At 42.3% G+C, this 18184-nt stretch overlaps 1 protein-coding gene across 1 annotated transcript in view; it reads right to left on the bottom strand.

Moving 5' to 3' along the window:
* Nucleotides 1-7527: 7527 nt before the first annotated feature.
* Nucleotides 7528-18184, bottom strand: part of SPON1 (spondin 1) — a 295842-nt gene continuing 285185 nt past the window's right edge. The window contains exons 12-16 of the mRNA XM_053562823.1: nt 16588-16758; nt 16343-16510; nt 15912-16076; nt 13195-13458; nt 7528-10489 (exon numbers count right to left, since the gene is read on the bottom strand). Coding sequence (XP_053418798.1) covers nt 10326-10489; nt 13195-13458; nt 15912-16076; nt 16343-16510; nt 16588-16758 — 932 coding nt within the window. The 3' untranslated portion in view covers nt 7528-10325. The remainder of the gene's footprint in view (nt 10490-13194; nt 13459-15911; nt 16077-16342; nt 16511-16587; nt 16759-18184) is intronic.

Here is an 18184-nt window from a genome sequence, read left to right on the forward strand (position 1 = left end):
GAAATTCGCCACAACAAGACCAGCTCTACAGGAAATACTTCAACCTGTTCTGCACACTGACCACCACAATGGATCAGCAGCAAAGAAAGAACTCAGAAATTAAAGGACAGAACCAAACCTCCACACTGATGCAAAAGATAAAACTAAGGAATGGACTCTCACCAAATAAGACGAATAGAATACTACCACACTTATCAATTATCTCAATAAATGTTAATGGCTTGAATTCCCCACTGAAGAGACATAGATTGGTTGACTGGATTAAAAAACACAAGCCATCCATTTGCTGTCTGCAAGAAACACACCTGGCTTCAAAAGACAAATTAAAGCTCCGAGTCAAGGGTTGGAAGACAATTTTTCAGGCAAATGGAATTCAGAAGAAAAGAGGAGTTGCAATCTTATTTTCAGATACATGTGGATTTAAAGCAACTAAAGTCAAAAAAGACAAAGATGGTCACTTTATATTGGTCAAGGGAAAAATACAACAAGAAGACATTTCAATTCTAAATATCTATGCACCCAATTTAAATGCTCCCAGATTCTTGAAACAGACCTTACTCAGTCTGAGCAATATGATATCTGATAATACCATAATAACAGGGGACCTTAACACTCCTCTTACAGAGCTGGACAGATCCTCTAAACAGAAATTAAACAAGGATATAAGAGACTTAAATGAGACCCTAGAACAACTGTGCTTGATAGACGCATATAGAACACTCCATCCCAAAGATAAAGAATATACATTCTTCTCATCACCACATGGAACATTCTCCAAAATTGATCATATCCTGGGACACAAAACAATTATCAACAGAATCAAAAGAATTGAAATTTTACCTTGTATCTTCTCAGACCATAAGGCACTAAAGGTGGAACTCTAACAAAAATGCTCGACCCCACCCAGAGGCATGGAAACTAAACAATCTTCTGTTGAATAACAGATGGGTGAAGGAAGAAATAAAACAGGAAATCATTAACTTCCTTGAGCATAACAACAATGAAGACACAAGCTACCAAAACCTGTGGGATACTGCAAAAGCAGTTTTGAGAGGAAAATTCATCGCTTTAGATGCGTACATTCGAAAAACAGAAAGAGAGCACATCAACAATCTCACAAGAGATCTTATGGACTTGGAAAAAGAAGAACAATCTAAGCCTAAACTCAGTAGAAGAAAAGAAATCTCCAAAATCAAATCAGAGATCAATGAAATTGAAAACAAAAGAATCATTCAGAAAATTAATGAAACAAGGAGTTGATTTTTTGAAAAAATAAATAAAATAAATAAATCATTGGCCAGACTAACGAGGAATAGACAAGTAAAATCTCTAGTAACCTCAATCAGAAATGATAAAGGGGAAATAACAACTGATCCCACAGAGATACAAGAGATCATCTCTGAATACTACCAGAAACTCTATGCCCAGAAATTTGACAATGTGAAAGAAATGGATCAATATTTGGAATCACACCCTCTCCGTAGACTCAGCCAGGAAGAAATAGAGCTCCTGAACAGACCAATTTCAAGCACTGAGATCAAAGAAACAATAAAAAATCTTCCAACCAAAAAATGCCCTGGTCCAGATGGCTTCACTCCAGAATTCTATCAAACCTTCAAGGAAGAGCTTATTCCTGTACTGCAGAATTTATTCCAAAAAATTGAGGAAGAAGGAATCTTCCCCAACACATTCTGTGAAGCAGACATCACCCTGATACCAAAACCAGGAAAAGACCCAAACAAAAAGGAGAATTTCAGACCAATCTCACTCATGAATATAGACGCAAAAATTCTCAACAAAATCCTAGCCAATAGATTACAGCTTATCATCAAAAAAATCATTCATCATGATCAAGTAGGCTTCATCCCAGGGATGCAAGGCTGGTTTAACATACGCAAGTCTATAAATGTTATCCACCATATTAACAGAGGCAAAAATAAAGATCACATGATCCTCTCAATAGATGCAGAAAAAGCATTTGATAAGATCCAGCATCCTTTTCTAATTAGAACACTGAAGAGTATAGGCATAGGTGGCACACTTCTAAAACTGATTGAAGCTATCTATGAGAAACCCACAGCCAATATTTTACTGAATGGAGTAAAACTGAAAGCTTTTCCTCTTAGAACTGGAACCAGACAGGGTTGTCCTCTGTCACCTTTACTATTCAACGTAGTGCTGGAAGTTCTAGCCAATACAATTAGGCAAGACAAGGAAATAAAGGGAATCCAAATGGGAGCAGAGGAGGTCAAACTCTCCCTCTTTGCTGACGACATGATCTTATACTTAGAGAACCCCAAAGACTCAACCACAAGACTCCTAGAAGTCATCAAAAAATACAGTAATGTTTCAGGATATAAAATCAATGTCCACAAGTCAGTAGCCTTTGTGTACACCAATAACAGTCAAGATGAGAAGCTAATTAAGGACACAACTCCCTTCACCATAGTCTCAAAGAAAATGAAATACCTAGGAATATACCTAACGAAGGAGGTGAAGGACCTCTATAAAGAAAACTATGAAATCCTCAGAAAGGAAATAGCAGAGGATATTAACAAATGGAAGAACATACCATGCTCATGGATGGGAAGAATCAACATTGTTAAAATGTCTATACTTCCCAAAGCAATCTACCTATTCAATGCCATTCCTATCAAAATACCAACATCGTACTTTCAAGATTTGGAAAAAATGATTCTGCGTTTTGTATGGAACCGGAAAAACCCCCGCATAGCTAAGGCAGTTCTTAGTAATAAAAATAAAGCTGGGGGCATCAGCATACCAGATTTTAGTCTGTACTACAAAGCCATAGTGCTCAAGACAGCATGGTACTGGCACAAAAACAGAGACATAGACACTTGGAATCGAATTGAAAACCAAGAAATGAAACTAACATTTTACAACCACCTAATCTTTGATAAACCAAACAAGAACATACCTTGGGGGAAAGACTCCCTATTCAATAAATGGTGTTGGGAGAACTGGATGTCTACATGTAAAAGACTGAAACTGGACCCACACCTTTCCCCACTCACAAAAATTGACTCAAGATGGATAAAGGACTTAAACTTAAGGCATGAAACAATAAAAATCCTCCAAGAAAGCATAGGAAAAACACTGGAAGATATTGGCCTGGGGAAAGACTTCATGAAGAAGACTGCCATGGCAATTGCAACAACAACAAAAATAAACAAATGGGACTTCATTAAACTGAAAAGCTTCTGTACAGCTAAGGAGACAATAACCAAAGCAAAGAGACAACCTACACAATGGGAAAGGATATTTGCATATTTTCAATCAGACAAAAGCTTGATAACTAGGATCTATAGAGAACTCAAATTAATCCACATGAAAAAAGCCAACAATCACTTATATCAATGGGTAAGAGACATGAATAGAACTTTCTCTAAAGATGATAGACGAATGGCTAACAAACACATGAAAAATTGTTCATCTATATTAGAGAAATGCAAATCAAAACAACCCTGAGATATCATCTAACCCCAGTGAGAATGGCCCACATCACAAAATCTCAAAACTGCAGATGCTGGCGTGGATGTGGAGAGAAGGGAACGCTTTTACACTGCTGGTGGGACTGCAAACTAGTACAACCTTTCTGGAAGAAGTATGGAGAAACCTCAAAGCACTCAAGCTAGACCTCCCATTTGATCCTGCAATCCCATTCCTGGGCATCTACCCAGAAGGAAAGAAATCCTTTTATCATAAGGACACTTGTACTAGACTGTTTATTGCAGCTCAATTTACAATCGCCAAAATGTGGAAACAGCCTAAATGCCCATCAACCCAGGAATGGATTAACAAGCTGTGGTATATGTATACCATGGAATACTATTCAGCCATTAAAAAAAATGGAGACTTTACATCCTTCGTATTAACCTGGATGGACGTGGAAGACATTATTCTTAGTAAAGCATCACAAGAATGGAGAAGCATGAATGCTATGTACTCAATTTTGATATGAGGACAATTAATGACAATTATGGTTACGGGGGGGGGAACAGAAAGAGGGCAGGAGGGAGGTGGGTGGGGCCTTGGTGTGTGTCACACTTTATGGGGGAAGACATGATTGCAAGAGGGACTTTACCTAACAATTGCAATCAGTGTAACCTGGCTTATTGTACCCTCAATGAATCCCCAACAATAAAAAAAAAAAAAAAAAGGAAAAAAGGTATTTAATTAAAAACTTGACTCAGCAGATTTCTCTGTGTAGGGCCATATCAGGCATTCCGGGGACAGATATAGAGCTTTTTCTTCTTTCAAATTGCTCTAGTGGAGAAAGTTTTAGACTGACAAAATCAAACGCTGGGACCTTCTATTTTAAGGCAGAATATAAGAAAAATGCAAAAAGCTTTGTGAAGTCCAGCAGAAGAGGTGCTAGTATACAACATATATTCCTCCTGGACAATGTGAGGAAGCTTTATAATTAGAAGTGTTTTGGCTGGAACTTAACAGATGGGTAGGATTTGAGATAAAGTGGGGAGGAGAACAATAAGGTGGTGAGAAGGCCGTGGGAGAGACACAGAGTTTGCAGAAGGCAGGGTGTATTCTGGGACAGGAACCTTGTCTGGGTGTGGGTGACTAAGAAGATGGTGGTGCTATTAATTTAAAACGAATATAGACAGTCTAAAAAGATTTTCCATGCAATGGGGAATAAAATAGAGACTGGAATGGAGTTGTGGAGGGTTTTAAGGATTGACCTTTCTGTATACAATTTCCTTCTTTGAGAAACTGCCAAGGATTCTGAACGGAAGGTGCCTGGATCTAATCTAATGGTAGTAAAAATGGTGGAAAAATGCAGATTTAAGAAACGGTGGTCCGGTAGGAGCTAGTTGGCTCATGGAACTTGTTTTCTTAGTATCATAACTTAGGAAAGAACCCTGTTGTTTTTACTGCTATTGTGTTTACTGCTTTACCCACATTACCAGGCAAGTGCAGAAAAATCAGTTGATGAACAAATGATTTCTAAGAAAGGCAGTTACAGCCTGAACTGTGGTAACATGGGGAGAATGGGACTGAACACTAGCGGTGTGTGCAAGAGATGTTGTAGTCTCTAAAATACTGAGTCTGGATGACTAAGAAGATGGTGGAGCTATGAATTAAAAATGAATATAGGCAGTTCTCTAGTCTGTGTGTGTGTGAGTGAGAGTCACCATGCAGGGTTAGTCCAGGAGGCATTTGGGAATGGGGTTCGGAGCTCAAAAGAAGAGGCTAGGAACTAGAAGTACAGATTTGGAGTTAAGTCTCTATTTTGAGCTGGTGATAGGAATGGACAATATCCACTAGGTAGAGTGTGTTTGAGAGAGGGTCCAAAGCTAAATCTTTTGGGGAAAACAGATATTTGGGAGATAGAAGATTAAGAAGCAACAGCGAGTCAAGAGAAGCAGCCAGAAACCGGAGAGAACCAGGAGAAGCCTGAGAAGCCCAGGAGGGGTGGAGAGCCCGGAGAGCTGTGCAGAGGGCGGGGGGAAGAGGCAGCGCTGGTCTTCACGGCTGGCAGCTGACTAGCTTCCTAGATTCACCTCAGTCATCTGTGGAAACCAGATAATAGTGAGTTGAGGTGCGATTGGAGGGTACAGAAGCAGAGGAAGTAAGTGTGGGTTATTTTGATAAATTTTGTGGCAAAATCCAGGTGATGGGGTAATTATCTTGTTTGTAAGATAGGATGTTAGAAAAGTTAAAAGAGCCAATGTAAGGTACTTAACCACAGATACAAAGGTACACAAATCTGAGCTAAAGGTGGATACTAAAGCATTTGAGAGATTTAAACACTCAGGGTTTGCAGGCTGGCGTTCTCTACTGACTATAGTTAGAATGTTGGGTAGTGCACCTTCTCAAACTGTGTTAAAAGGGCCAGTTAAAAAATTTTAATCTCCATTGTTGTGGACTGCTAACTTTGCTAAGTATAAGAAAAATTGAGTTACTGGGAAAATGAACATTCTTTTGGGATGCTGTGGCAATGTCACATTACTATAAAAGTTTCCGAACACTTGTTTTCAATTTCTGTGTCTCATTTGTACATGTTATCAGGCTGCAGGACTTGGTTTGAGTATCACTAGTACAGTAGAGAAGGGAGCAGGAGATTGGGGAATTTTGCACAAGTGGCCCCTCTGATTTCCTAGGCAGGCTGGTAATTCTAGGGTAGGATCACCCAGTAGGAGTTGCATTCCAGCTTCGGGAAAAATAGGGACTGTACCTTTGTAAATTACCAAGTGTTGTAAAGGAGTCAGTATACTTGAATAAGATGTTTTTGCGTTTTTCCTTTCTGTTAATACTTATAAATTATTCAGGATAAAGGAAAATTGTTTAAACATGTAACTGCTTAAAATATGAGAACTATTACTAACCAGTTCTAAAGATGGGAGGAATATTTAGAGCAATATGAGAAAATGTTAATGAATGCTATCTCGTTAAGACATTATGAATATTATGAATGTTAAGTGAACAAGTCGGATTTCGTGTTGCTCGGATGATTACTACATGCATATTTTCGGTCATGACATTTTAGGTTTTAAGTGACAAATCATCTCAAATGAGCTTCAACACAAAGTGTGTATTTACTGGTTTATGAAGAAGTGAGCGTCTGGTGGGGTGGTGCGGTCTACTTGGTTTTCAGTGAGTCCTAAGACAGGACCAGTTCTCAAGAATTGGCCAAATTGTGGGGGCCAAGTAGAGTAGATAAGTCCTTTTGTGTAAAAAAGCTTGTGTCAAAGCCTAAGGCCAGAAAAGGTAAAATAACTGGTCGCAATTCTCAAGCTGCTCAGAGGAATAGCACTGATTTGAATCCAGGTTGCCCATGCTTAACCACTGTCCAGCCTCTGCTTCTCCACCCTCCAGAGTGTAGAGAGTAGAAAGCCCTCTGAACCAACAGGGTTTCTAAAGCAGGATGCCATTTAAATTTGACAGTTTAGATCTTTCGCTTTCAGATTGCAAAGGATCTAAATTAAGGAATTAGCTTCATGCTAATTAGCATTCAGATGAGCTGCTATTTATAATTTGTTTCTGCATCTCATTTTCAAAGGAATTTATTTTCATTCATTCTCCTTACTTTAGGAAATATGAAGAACAAAATGAATTGTTCCCTTATTAAAATTGATAGCATCAACTAACAAAAATAGTGTCTGTGTCTTCATAATTATGAATTCAACATTTATGGTTAGTCTTTCTTTGGACAGCACTCTCTCCATTGCTTTGGAGTATACATATTTAACTCCTTTGTACCTAAACTTCCAAAGCTGAGTTCTTTTACTCCAGCTGGGATTCCATTAAAAAATAGTCTGGGGAGGTCTTTTGGTAGTGCTTTTGAGTTTTCTGATTTTTTAAGAATTTGTTTTTATTTTTTAATTATTGGCTGAAAAATGTGGGCTAAACGAAAATAGGCCATAGAAATAATTTGACTCAGGGAATTTTTGTATGTTAACATTTGTCTTAGTCCTTTTAGTATTGTCTATAACAGAATACCCTAGTCTGTGTGATTTATAAAGAAATTACATTTATTTAGCTCATGGTTCTACAGGCCAGGAATTATAAGAAACATGGTGTTGGTCTCTGCTTGGCTTCCACTGAGGTCTTTTCATGCCATGTCGTAACATAATGGAGACGGTCAAAGAGGAAGTAGACACATTTGAGATGTAAAACCTGAGGGGGACATCCTGGTTTTTTTTTAACAACTCACCATCTTGGGAACATTCGTATGAGAACTAATCTAGTTTCTGGAGAACTACAACTGACACACTCCCGTGGCTCCCAGCTGTTCATGGGGAATCCACCCCCATGACTCAAACACCTCCCACTGGGGCCAACTTCCCATCTCTGCCACATTGGGGATCATATGTCAACATGAGTTTTGGTGGATACAAACTCCAACCATAGCACATTTTAGCCATGGACTTGACTTGGACTATGTCTGGAGAGTTGTAGTCATGTGAGAATGTATCATGTTCTCTTACTCCCTGAAAGGAGTATAGACTTTGATTATGTCTAAAATACGTTGAATACTCAAAATTCAAATTAAAAACAGCACAAAATCTTTTTATTCTGGGTCTAAAGAAGCCCAGGTTTTATTCTCATTTGCTACAACAGATTTTCTTCAAATAAAATGCATTGGCAAGGTGACAGGTGATTGACCCAAAGCTTGACTGGGAAATTTATCTCTAAACTTACTGTTATCTTAAAATGTGGATGTAAATTGGATTACAACTGATTTGGCATTGATAAAAAGGTACACAACAATTACAACTTTTTTTATGTCAGTTTTTACTGGACGTCTAACGATGTCTATCTCAAGTGGAAGTCCAAACATTTCATTTTTGTAGTAAAAAGTCTTTATTTCCAAAATGATTGGTTAGCCAGAAAAACTATAAACCACCTAACACAAGACTTTGGTAAGAAAGAGATTTGACATTTCTTAGAAGTTCCCCATTGCAAACAAAGATAACATTTCTCCGACAAGAATCATGTTACTCATTCTCAGCCATTAACCAGTTAACCTGGTTTTAATTCTCCAATTAGGATTAGAAATGTACCCAGGAGGGACCAAATAAGCATGAGCTACTAGCGTAGCTTGCTTCTTAACAACAGTGTTGAGAAAGTAGGCAGATTCTGTACCAGGACTTTTTTGTCCAAGTAGAAAATTAAACCTCTTCTTTGTATTAATATTATGCTCCTTTGGGGGAAGAAAGCAGAAACAACTCAAAAGTGGCAGCGATAAGGTAAAGTCCTCTCCAGTATGAGGGAGCAAAAGACGTATCTTTTACTGAAAATGATCAAGGTGGATTATAATTATAAAAAGACCCAACCTTCTGAACACTTAGTTTAAAAACACGAAAGACAGACCCAGTGAGTTTTTTAATTGAACAGTCTTATCTTGTGTTAAAGAAAATACATACTCAGGGCTATAGCATTTATATGCCGTGTTTGGAAATATGCTGATTGTTTAATGCAAATTCCTAGTGTATTCAAAGCATTGTATGCATCTTATCCATAGTCCATATTTGGATTAAGCAGTAATAAAGAAGGCCTGCAGAAGAAATGAAACAATGGTTTTAACAATAAATGCATGAGCAAAAACTGCTGATGGGCTCAACTGAGAAAAAGTCCTTTAACACTAATCCTCCGTAGTCAATTTCCCTGAACTTGGTGTGCTTGTGATGCTGAGAAGGCCTTCTCTGTGCATGTCGGAGAGGCTGCCCTGGTGTGGATAATTGACACAGGTTTGACTTTCCACCAGAATTGCTTGCTCAGCTTGATTTCTTAATATTTCTTTCTCTTAGATTTTCTGTCTTGGTCTCTGAAATACCTTTTCCAGAGTGAAAAGGTATTTCTCTCTGGAGGAAGTCCTTTTGTTGAAGGAATGACTTGGCAGATTCTTGGGCAGACTTAGCAAAATGTTTGTATAACAAAATGTTTTGTTAGAAACGGATTTGAAAACTTGAAGGTCTAAATGTGAAGATCTTAAGATTGTAAAACTCAGGCTGGGGACTGTTAGGCCAATTTTGCTGCCTTGGCCTTAGTTCTAAGGATTTAGTACCAAAAGGTACATAGGGCTGGCTTCTTAGAAGACTTGTGGGCAAGAGAAGAAGAAAAAAGCAAGGGAAAAATACTTTATACACTTAGTATATTTTATCTCAGGTGTAAGGACTGGTTACTTTCATTTAAATAAAGCAGCCATCTTTTTTCTTTGGGGTGTCAGGAACCAATGTTAGGGAGATAAATGTATTCAGGATTCTCAGTGAGGGAAGAAAAGCCACCCAACATCAGTGCTCCTCTTCAAGTCTAGCAGCTCTGTCTTCCCCAGGAACTACTGATGACTGAGACTTTACAAGAAACCTAAAGTTCCACTAAATGAAAAGAAATGGGCAGTAGTTGTTTTCCGCAAGAGTGAACAGGCCAAAGATGAGAACAAAGGGAATCTGCTGTCTTTATCTGATAAGGAAATACCCTGGGACCCAGGAACATAGGCATCTCCAGACATGGCTGCCTCTCCACGTGGAAGCCACGGTCTCTATCTTGCCTGGCTAGGCAGAAGCTCCAGAGGGACATGTTTCAGTTTAGTACAGGGTGGTTGACACTACTAACTTCTGTGTAGGAAGAGGGCGGACTGAAGGTGGCAGAGCCCCACTCAGCCAGGACCCACCAGCCAGGACTCACCAGAAAAGATGTCCTTGGCATCCACAAGACTACTGGGCGAACCACACCGCAAAAATGAAAACTAGTGTACACAATTTAAATTGTCTTAAACAAGCAAACAATCCAGCCATTGGTGACTCTGGAATCTAGAGTGCAGCCCTGGGGAACTTGAGCCCTTGCTAACAAGGGTGAACGTTGCATGCTCTGATCTCTTTCTTGTCTTTGCAGCTGGTAAACTGGGAACTTTTGAACCTCTTCTTCACGGTCATGTAGCGTTCCTGAATCCCACCTCCACACAGTTTGGTGCATTCTGACCAGGCTGTCCATGGGCGCATCCTACAGCCTGAAAGCATGAGAATGCCTGGTTAGGCCAGCAGAAATTTAAGACAGAACAAAGATGCTGAACTCTAGCAGAACTGTGAAATGTAGTTATCTGGGCTTCTCCTCTGCTCCTGTATATAACCAATTGTTGAATTAACTAATAGTCTTTGTTCAGCACTGCTAGCTCATATATGATAGATTACAAAAACGGCCTTATGTGCTGTATAGCTCCTCTCATCAAGAGGCAGTCTGTTTCCACACCTTTGAATCTAGGCTTGCCTACATGACTTGCTTTGGCCAATGGAACATGAATAAAAACATGGCTTGAAAAAAGCTGCTAGGAACCCTTCCAAATTAAGAAAGCCTGGTTAGCCTACTGGAGAGACCATATGGAGAGTGGCCCCAGCCACTCCACAAGATCCCAAACATGCAGGTTAGGCTGATTCTGGCCCTTTCAGCCCCAGTTGAGCCACATGAATGATTCTAAGCTAGACCTCAGAAGACTCATCCAACTGAGTCAACACAAGACTTTGACTCACAGAATCATGTTAATAAATGACTGTTTAAACTACAGTTTTGACTGGACATGGTGGTTTAGTTTACTCCTGGAGGCCGAAGTAGTAGGATTGCTTGAGGCCAGGAGTTTGAGATTGCAGTGAGCTATGATGATGCCTGCAGACTCTAGCAGGTGACACAGTAAGACTGTCTCAAAAAAAGAAACCCTACAGTTTGGGGTGGCTTGTTATGCAATATTGCTCAAGGAGCACTGGACCAATTTCTTTTATGTCGTGGTCCTCATGTATGTATTTTCCCAAATACTAAGTAATAGAAGTATAGTTGTTTTTTTTTTCTACTCAGATAAACAGGCCTTTTTTAAACTTCCCTGACCCCTAGGGATTAGGTTACATCCTTTGTTTATATGCCTCCAAAGCACTTTATGTATTCCTCCTTTGTGAACCTGTCACATTTGTGATTATGCATTAGGTATCTGTTTACCACACTACAGCTAAGTCTCATAAAGGATCTTAGTGTACAACTATGAGCTTGGCACATAGTTGGCTTTATGGAATGTTTGTTGATTGGCTGACTGATGTATAAGAGACAACATTTTGCTATGTGAATAGCTCCCTAATGGAAGGATAGTGAACTATCAGGTAGCTCCTCACACCCTCCCCATTCCTCTCATCATCCCAGGATGAGGAGAAGCATCTTAAAGAAGAGAGAAACAGGGCAGCGCCTGTGGCTCAAGGAGTAGGGCGCCAGTCCCATATGCCGGAGGTGGCGGGTTCAAACCTAGCCCCGGCCAAAAACCACAAAAAAAAAAAAAAAAAAAAAAAAAAAAAAAAAAAAAAAGAGAGAGAAAGAAAGGGGTAATTTGATCTTTAAAAATGATGAGAACTTGGTGTACCCATTAACGTTTACTTTCACAAGGGAAAGAGATCATCATCGATTGGCCAATGCCCAAGATGATCCAGAGATCATCGATGATTGGCCAATGCCCAAGACTTAACCATGGATCTTCCCCACTCATCATTTCATTGGTTTGCTGATGATACCACAGTCTTGGCTTGGGCCAGCTAATTCAGCAGTGAAGCACCAGACTTTATTTTTTTCTTTAAGTCATTGGGTCCCTCGAGTTAAGCTGGGGTGGGAGGGGATGCATAATATTCCTCCTGGGTTGTGGACCAAACTTAGTAACTGGCCTCTATGCCTTTGTTTTTGCCACTTCCAAATCACTTAACACAGGTCTTAACAAAGTCACTCTCTTGCTTAAAACATTCATCTACAGATTCAAGTCTCCTGAACAGGCCACTGGCCTATTGTGGTCTGGCCCCCACCTCTCCAGCCTGGTTTCCTGCCTCCCCTGCTTGTACGCTGTGCTCTATCTGTATCCCATTTATTGCTTGGACATACGATGCTCTCTGGTCTCTCTGCCTTTGCAATTACTCTTCCTGCTGCCTGGAACGTACTTCTCTAGCTGGCAAACTTCCTGTAAGTTCTTCAAGGTCCACCACTGTAATCCTCCTTGCTCTGACATCTCCCTCCCGGAACTGCACACAGCGTAAGATGTTCCCTCAGGACTTGGTTCATTGCTCTTTTGAAGCATTTGTCATTTGTCTCTGGTATTAGCTATTTAGTAGCCTGTATCAATATTGTTTGGGGAAATAAAACTCAAGGCTGACATGAGATGACACTGCTGCTAAACTTTGTGGTTACCTTGCAAAAATAAATCATAGAGCCTCAGGCCAGAGCCACCTTGTTTAAGCCACACCCTTAAAGTGGAGAACTACTTGTTCTGGGAGGTCCTTGGGAACATTCCCTAAATGATGAACAAGTCTCCTTTGACACATATGTCCATATCTTTATTTTCTATGGTGTCACTAAGTCATAACTGATTTTGAGCAAAATGGAAAGATGTCTGGTTTTATATATGTGCAGAAAGGAGGAAATTATATAATTCCTAAGGGTTCTTTGCTTGAAAATTTATTTTTGGCAGGTATTTATGTTATCTAAAGAGTTCTTTGATGAAGTGCCCCCATTCCTTTCTTTTATAAATTATGCTTGCTTAATATTTGGGAAAAACTTAACATTTATATAATCAAAATGCAGTCTTAAGACTCCAGAAAATATTTTCTCCCCCAACTTTCTTCTCAGACCTATGACTTAGCCCAATTCAGAGCCCTCCTGTCCCCAAGACCAGCCCAGCCCCACACTTGGGAGCAATACCTGGGAACTGCTCCCCATCAGACTCCTCCCTCAGCTGCTCACTCCTCCGACTCTCTCGGGCCTCCCTCCATCGCAGCTTCTGGATGGATGGGTTTCGAAGGCACTTCCGGATGCGGCACTTTTTTCGCTGCACAGTCTCTGGGCAGGGTGCACCTCCAAACTGAGGCTCCATTTGGATCATCCGGGTTCGAATCATGTGGCCTTTCCCGCATGACTTGTTACATTCTGACCACTGGGACCACTCGGTGAGCTCACAGTCAATGGCTGGCAAGACACAGATGGGTGTGAGTGTATCTCATATCTGAAAAAAGGTATGGTCGTGTCCATTTGCCTTTGAACATCTCAACAAGTCTGTGAGGACTGCAAAGCAGGTGCTATCATCCCATTTTATAGAAGAAGAAACTGAGGCTTTAAGAGCCTGACTTCATCCAGCCAACACTACTGGTAGCAGTAGAGGCAGGATTGGTGTCACGTCATAACCCACATTCTGTGCTCCCTACATGACTCAGAAAAGTTTGGAGGACTCTGAGATGTGTTAAGAGTCTCTTGTCCTGCTCTGTGGGTTCTTAGAAAATTGTCCAATCAGTCTTAAATGGCACAGACCAACCTTCCAAGGACCCAGGATTTCTCTGGGGGAGGTTCCACTCACTCACTGCCGGTATTTTTCTGAGCAAAGCCAACAAGCCTCCTGCTGCCTGACTCCTTTAGAGAGAACAACGCAACAAGCTAATGGGATGCTGACCTTGGTGGACCAATACCAAGGACGCTGCGGCTTTCACAGACTTAGGCAAGTTTTCTTGTCCTCAGCATCAACCTATATCCTATAAATGCCTGGCTGTGCAGAAAACACAGGAGCCAGAACTGGAATATTCAGAAGAGGGTCAGGAGCAAGTGATGTTTTACGGTTTATCATGGTACAAGATCCAGCAAATTCTTGCTAAGCCGGCTTCTCACAAACGAAGGGGAAATAACACATCAGTGTGATTCTTAGGATGTGTCCTAGGGAGGCAAATGATTCCAAACTCTCCAGTGGCCTTGCAAGGTCAGGATCAGGCTGGAGTGAGGACATCCTAATTTTAATGGTTTCAGGCCTTTTTTCTCTGTGGGAGCTTAGGCAGCTCTCTTATCTGTGAAATGGGGATAATGCTAATTCTCTTATGAGGTTGTGAGGATTAAAGAAGATAATGCTTCCAGCCAGGTAAATTATAAGTGCTATGTAAGTGTTTATTTTCTTCCCTCTTCCTTCAGTGGACCCTAATGGGTATAAAGACAAAGTCAGAAACTGTCTCAGTCAAAAGGCTCTGGGGTCCCAATTCTAAGTGATCTGTCTTGAACTATGGGTCAATTTTAGTTGTTAAAAAACACCAGGCTTGGCCTGGTGTGGTGGCTCACGCTTATAATCCTAGCACTCTGGGAGGCTAAGGCAGGTGGATTGCTTGAGCTCATGAGTTCAAGACCAGCCTGAGCAAAAGCAAGACACTCCCCCCTCCCCCATCTCTACTAAAAAAATAAAAAACAGAGGCAAGAGGATCGCTTGAGCCCAAGAGTTGGAGGTTGTTGTGAGCTGTAAGGCCATGGCACTCTACCCAGGGTGACGGCTTAAGACTCTGTCTCAAAAATAAATAAATACACCAGGCTGTCTTTAGTGGATGGTTCAGGTTATTGCTGCTGGTCTGGCTAAACTGTTCAGGCTCTGTAGCATAGAAAAGTGACTGAAGCCTGTCCTCACCAGGTTTAGTGCTCACAGTTTGAGCATCCTGTTTTACAGATGAAGAAACCGAGCAAAAGAAATGATAAGTAATCTGTGGAGGTTATGAGAAGCCGTTAGGGACAGAGTGGGGATGGGACCCGTGCAGGCAGCCTGAATTCTAACAAGGGGAGGGAAAAGCAGAGACGGCAGGTGCATTTTACAGGGAGCTGGAAAACAGTAAGCTTGCTGCCCTTTCACCACCTATAAGAGCAGCTTGTGCAAGGCTGGACAGATAAACTGGCTCTCTCTGCTTAGAGAAAATAAAACAGCTGACCACAGAGATTTTGGAGGAGGAGGTGCGGGGACAGTGACTTTCAAGCACCTGGCTTGTTCTCTTCTTATAGGCTGCAGGAGTCCCTGATTTAGTATCCCACCTTTGGTCATGGATAAATAGAATGGTTGCAGGGAGGAGGTAACAGAATTAAAAATCTTAGAAAATCCATGGGCCAGACATGCCCCTAGAGGGGGAAGGAAAGAATTGGGGTTTATGAAGCCTCATTTCTCCCATTAGACTTCACACAACTGGCACTTTGTGTGTTCTGTAGAAGGCAGTGGGATAGCCCTAATGACGAGATTGCAGAGTCAAGTAGCTACCAATGCAGACAGCCAAACTTCATGTTCCTCCCCAGCAAATGGTCTTACTATAGGGTCTAGCAGTATTATGTGGGCCATTACGAAAGTTTTGAGATACACAAAAATCAAGAGACGTAAAATCTGCATGGTTGGAAACAAATGAAGCCCTCCCAGCACCACCAATAAGCTGAGCAAGTTGAAACTTGCATGGTGAATCAGAAAGGACACTGTTGACTGTGTTTCTCGAAGGGAAATAATGGACCTTAATAATGGAGAGTTTATCTCAAAACTTTCCTAGTGACCCAAGGGCATCCCAGCACACAGCTGGTTCCATGCTTCCCTGAGTCCAGAACATAGGGGAGAGTGGTAGGCTGGTGGGAGCCCCAGGACTTACGGCATTCGGGCAGCATGCACTTCTCCACCTGCTCCAGATCCTCGTTACAGTCTCCGAGTTCGGCCAGGGACTTGAGCATCCGCTGGCGGGTCCGCATGCCCTTCCCACAGGTCACGCTGCAGTCGCTCCACTCGGACCATGGGGACAGCAAGCATGGGATGGTGTCTAGATCAAGAGCCAGATTGCTACTGAGCGCGGGCTCCCTTTGCTTGGTCCCACAATGCCCCCCATGCAATCCCAAGCTCTAGCCCCCGAAATGAAGTGGCATTGGCTGGGGGTTCAAATAAAAGCGAACCCCACAGAGCAAGAAGTCCCTGCACGGACGGCCATGCTTTCTTCTGCTCAGCCTCTGACCTTCACGGTGGCGGTAGGGAGTGCAGTGGCCCTCGGCTTCTGTCCCTGGTCTCGCCCCCGCCCCCGCGCCCACTCACGGCACTCGGGCATCATGCATTTCTCCGCTTGGGATGTCTCGGCCCTGCACATGGAGCCGTCAGCTGGGCTCATCTTGACCATGCGGTGCCGCTTCTTCATGCCCATCCCGCAGGTGGCGCTGCACTCGTCCCACTCGCCCCACTCGGTCACCAGGCAGCTGCTGGGCGCTGGGGAGTCCCACGGAGTTGAGTGGCGCCCGCGGCCTGGGGAGCCCTCCCGCCCTCCCGCCCAGCTCTGCACTCACAGCACTCCTCGTTGACCGTGCACTTCTCCGTCTCCTCGGTGGGCAGCGTGCACACGGAGCCGTCCTCCGGGAATTGCTTCACGTACCTCTCCCGGGACCGCATGCCCGTGCCGCAGGAGATGCTGCAGGGCGACCAGGTGATCCACTCGGACATGGTGCAGGTGGAGCCGTCTGCAACACACCGAGCGCTCGCTGCAGCGGGGCGCTGCGGCGGACCGCGAAGGGAACTGACTCCGGTACGGAACCCACTGGCGGTCAAGGGGAGTTAGGAAGGAGGCAAGGACATGTAGGAGGTCTAAATCTGCAGCACTCTGGGAGGCCGAGGCGGGTGGATTGCCTGATCTCACTCGTTCAAGACCAGCCTGAGCAAGAGCCCCGTCTCTAGTAAAAACAGAAAAATTAGCCAGGCATGGTGGCAGGCGCCTGTAGTCCCAGCTACTCTAGAGGCTGAGGCAAGAGGATCGCTTGAGCCCCTGAATTTAAGGTTGATGTGAGCTATGATGCCATAGCTCTCTACTGAGGGTAACAAAATGAGATTCTGTCTCAAAAAAAAAAAAAATCTGTAAATCAGGTACTGTTCTCTAAGAGGGAATGCTGCCTTGCCAGGTGCGTGGAGCACTCAGGATTACCCCTTATTCCATGTAAATACATTTGAAAGATATTTGGATAGTAGAAGGTTGTTAAAATACATATAGACATATATATGCACACATAAAATGTGCAGTACAAAATGTAACTTTATATATAAGATAAATCACAATCCACTTGTATGGTCTAAAATGTAACAGACATCAAAGATCATTAAATAAAATTTGAAATTCACTTTTTCAGTCACTAAACCATATTTTAAGTGTGCAATTGCCATGTGTACCTAGTGGCTACCGTATTGGACAGTGTGGAATAGAACGTCATTGCAGAAAGTTCTACTGGACAGGGCTGAAAGAAATGATCTATATTCTGAGACGTGGTACAAGCTGTTTTGCTCAGAGGAACCCGAAATTTTGTCTGAAGCTGCCATTTTACATTCTAGAAAAATAGATGAGAGAATTTTGCTCCTGAGGATTGTGATTAGCCTTGGGACACAGGACTGATCTGTACCCAAAGAGCAGATTATGCCAGGTGGCCACAGACATCTCACTGCCTCCCTTGATGTCGGTAACCCATAAATTAACAATGATTCCAGGTACTGAAAATAGGACAACAGAGGTAGACTCAGATATCAAGGAGCACAGAGGAGGGAAAACCTGTTTCTTGGTGTTCTGGGGAAGATTTTACATAGCAGGGTGAGCACATCTGAGTGGACTTTTGTTGGTAAAGGACATTTGTATTTAAGGGGAAGGGAAAACGCCTGCAATCCCTCTGCGTAGAGTGTTCGCATGTGTATGGTATTGGGAGATGAAGCCAAAAAGAAGGATTGATGTCTGAGCGAGGCCATCCTGCACACGTCCATAGACTGTCAGCTGTGTGTCCTGCCTAGACAGTGTTTAACCTAAGGACGGTGTGGCTGGACAGTGCTGATGGTGCAATAAAAAAAACACAGCTGGAATCCGCATGTCAGTCCTGGGGATGGGCTAACTGAAGGCAGCAAGTACAACCA

Source organism: Nycticebus coucang, chromosome 14, assembly GCF_027406575.1.
Source record: "Nycticebus coucang isolate mNycCou1 chromosome 14, mNycCou1.pri, whole genome shotgun sequence".
NCBI classification, from domain to species: domain Eukaryota; kingdom Metazoa; phylum Chordata; class Mammalia; order Primates; family Lorisidae; genus Nycticebus; species Nycticebus coucang.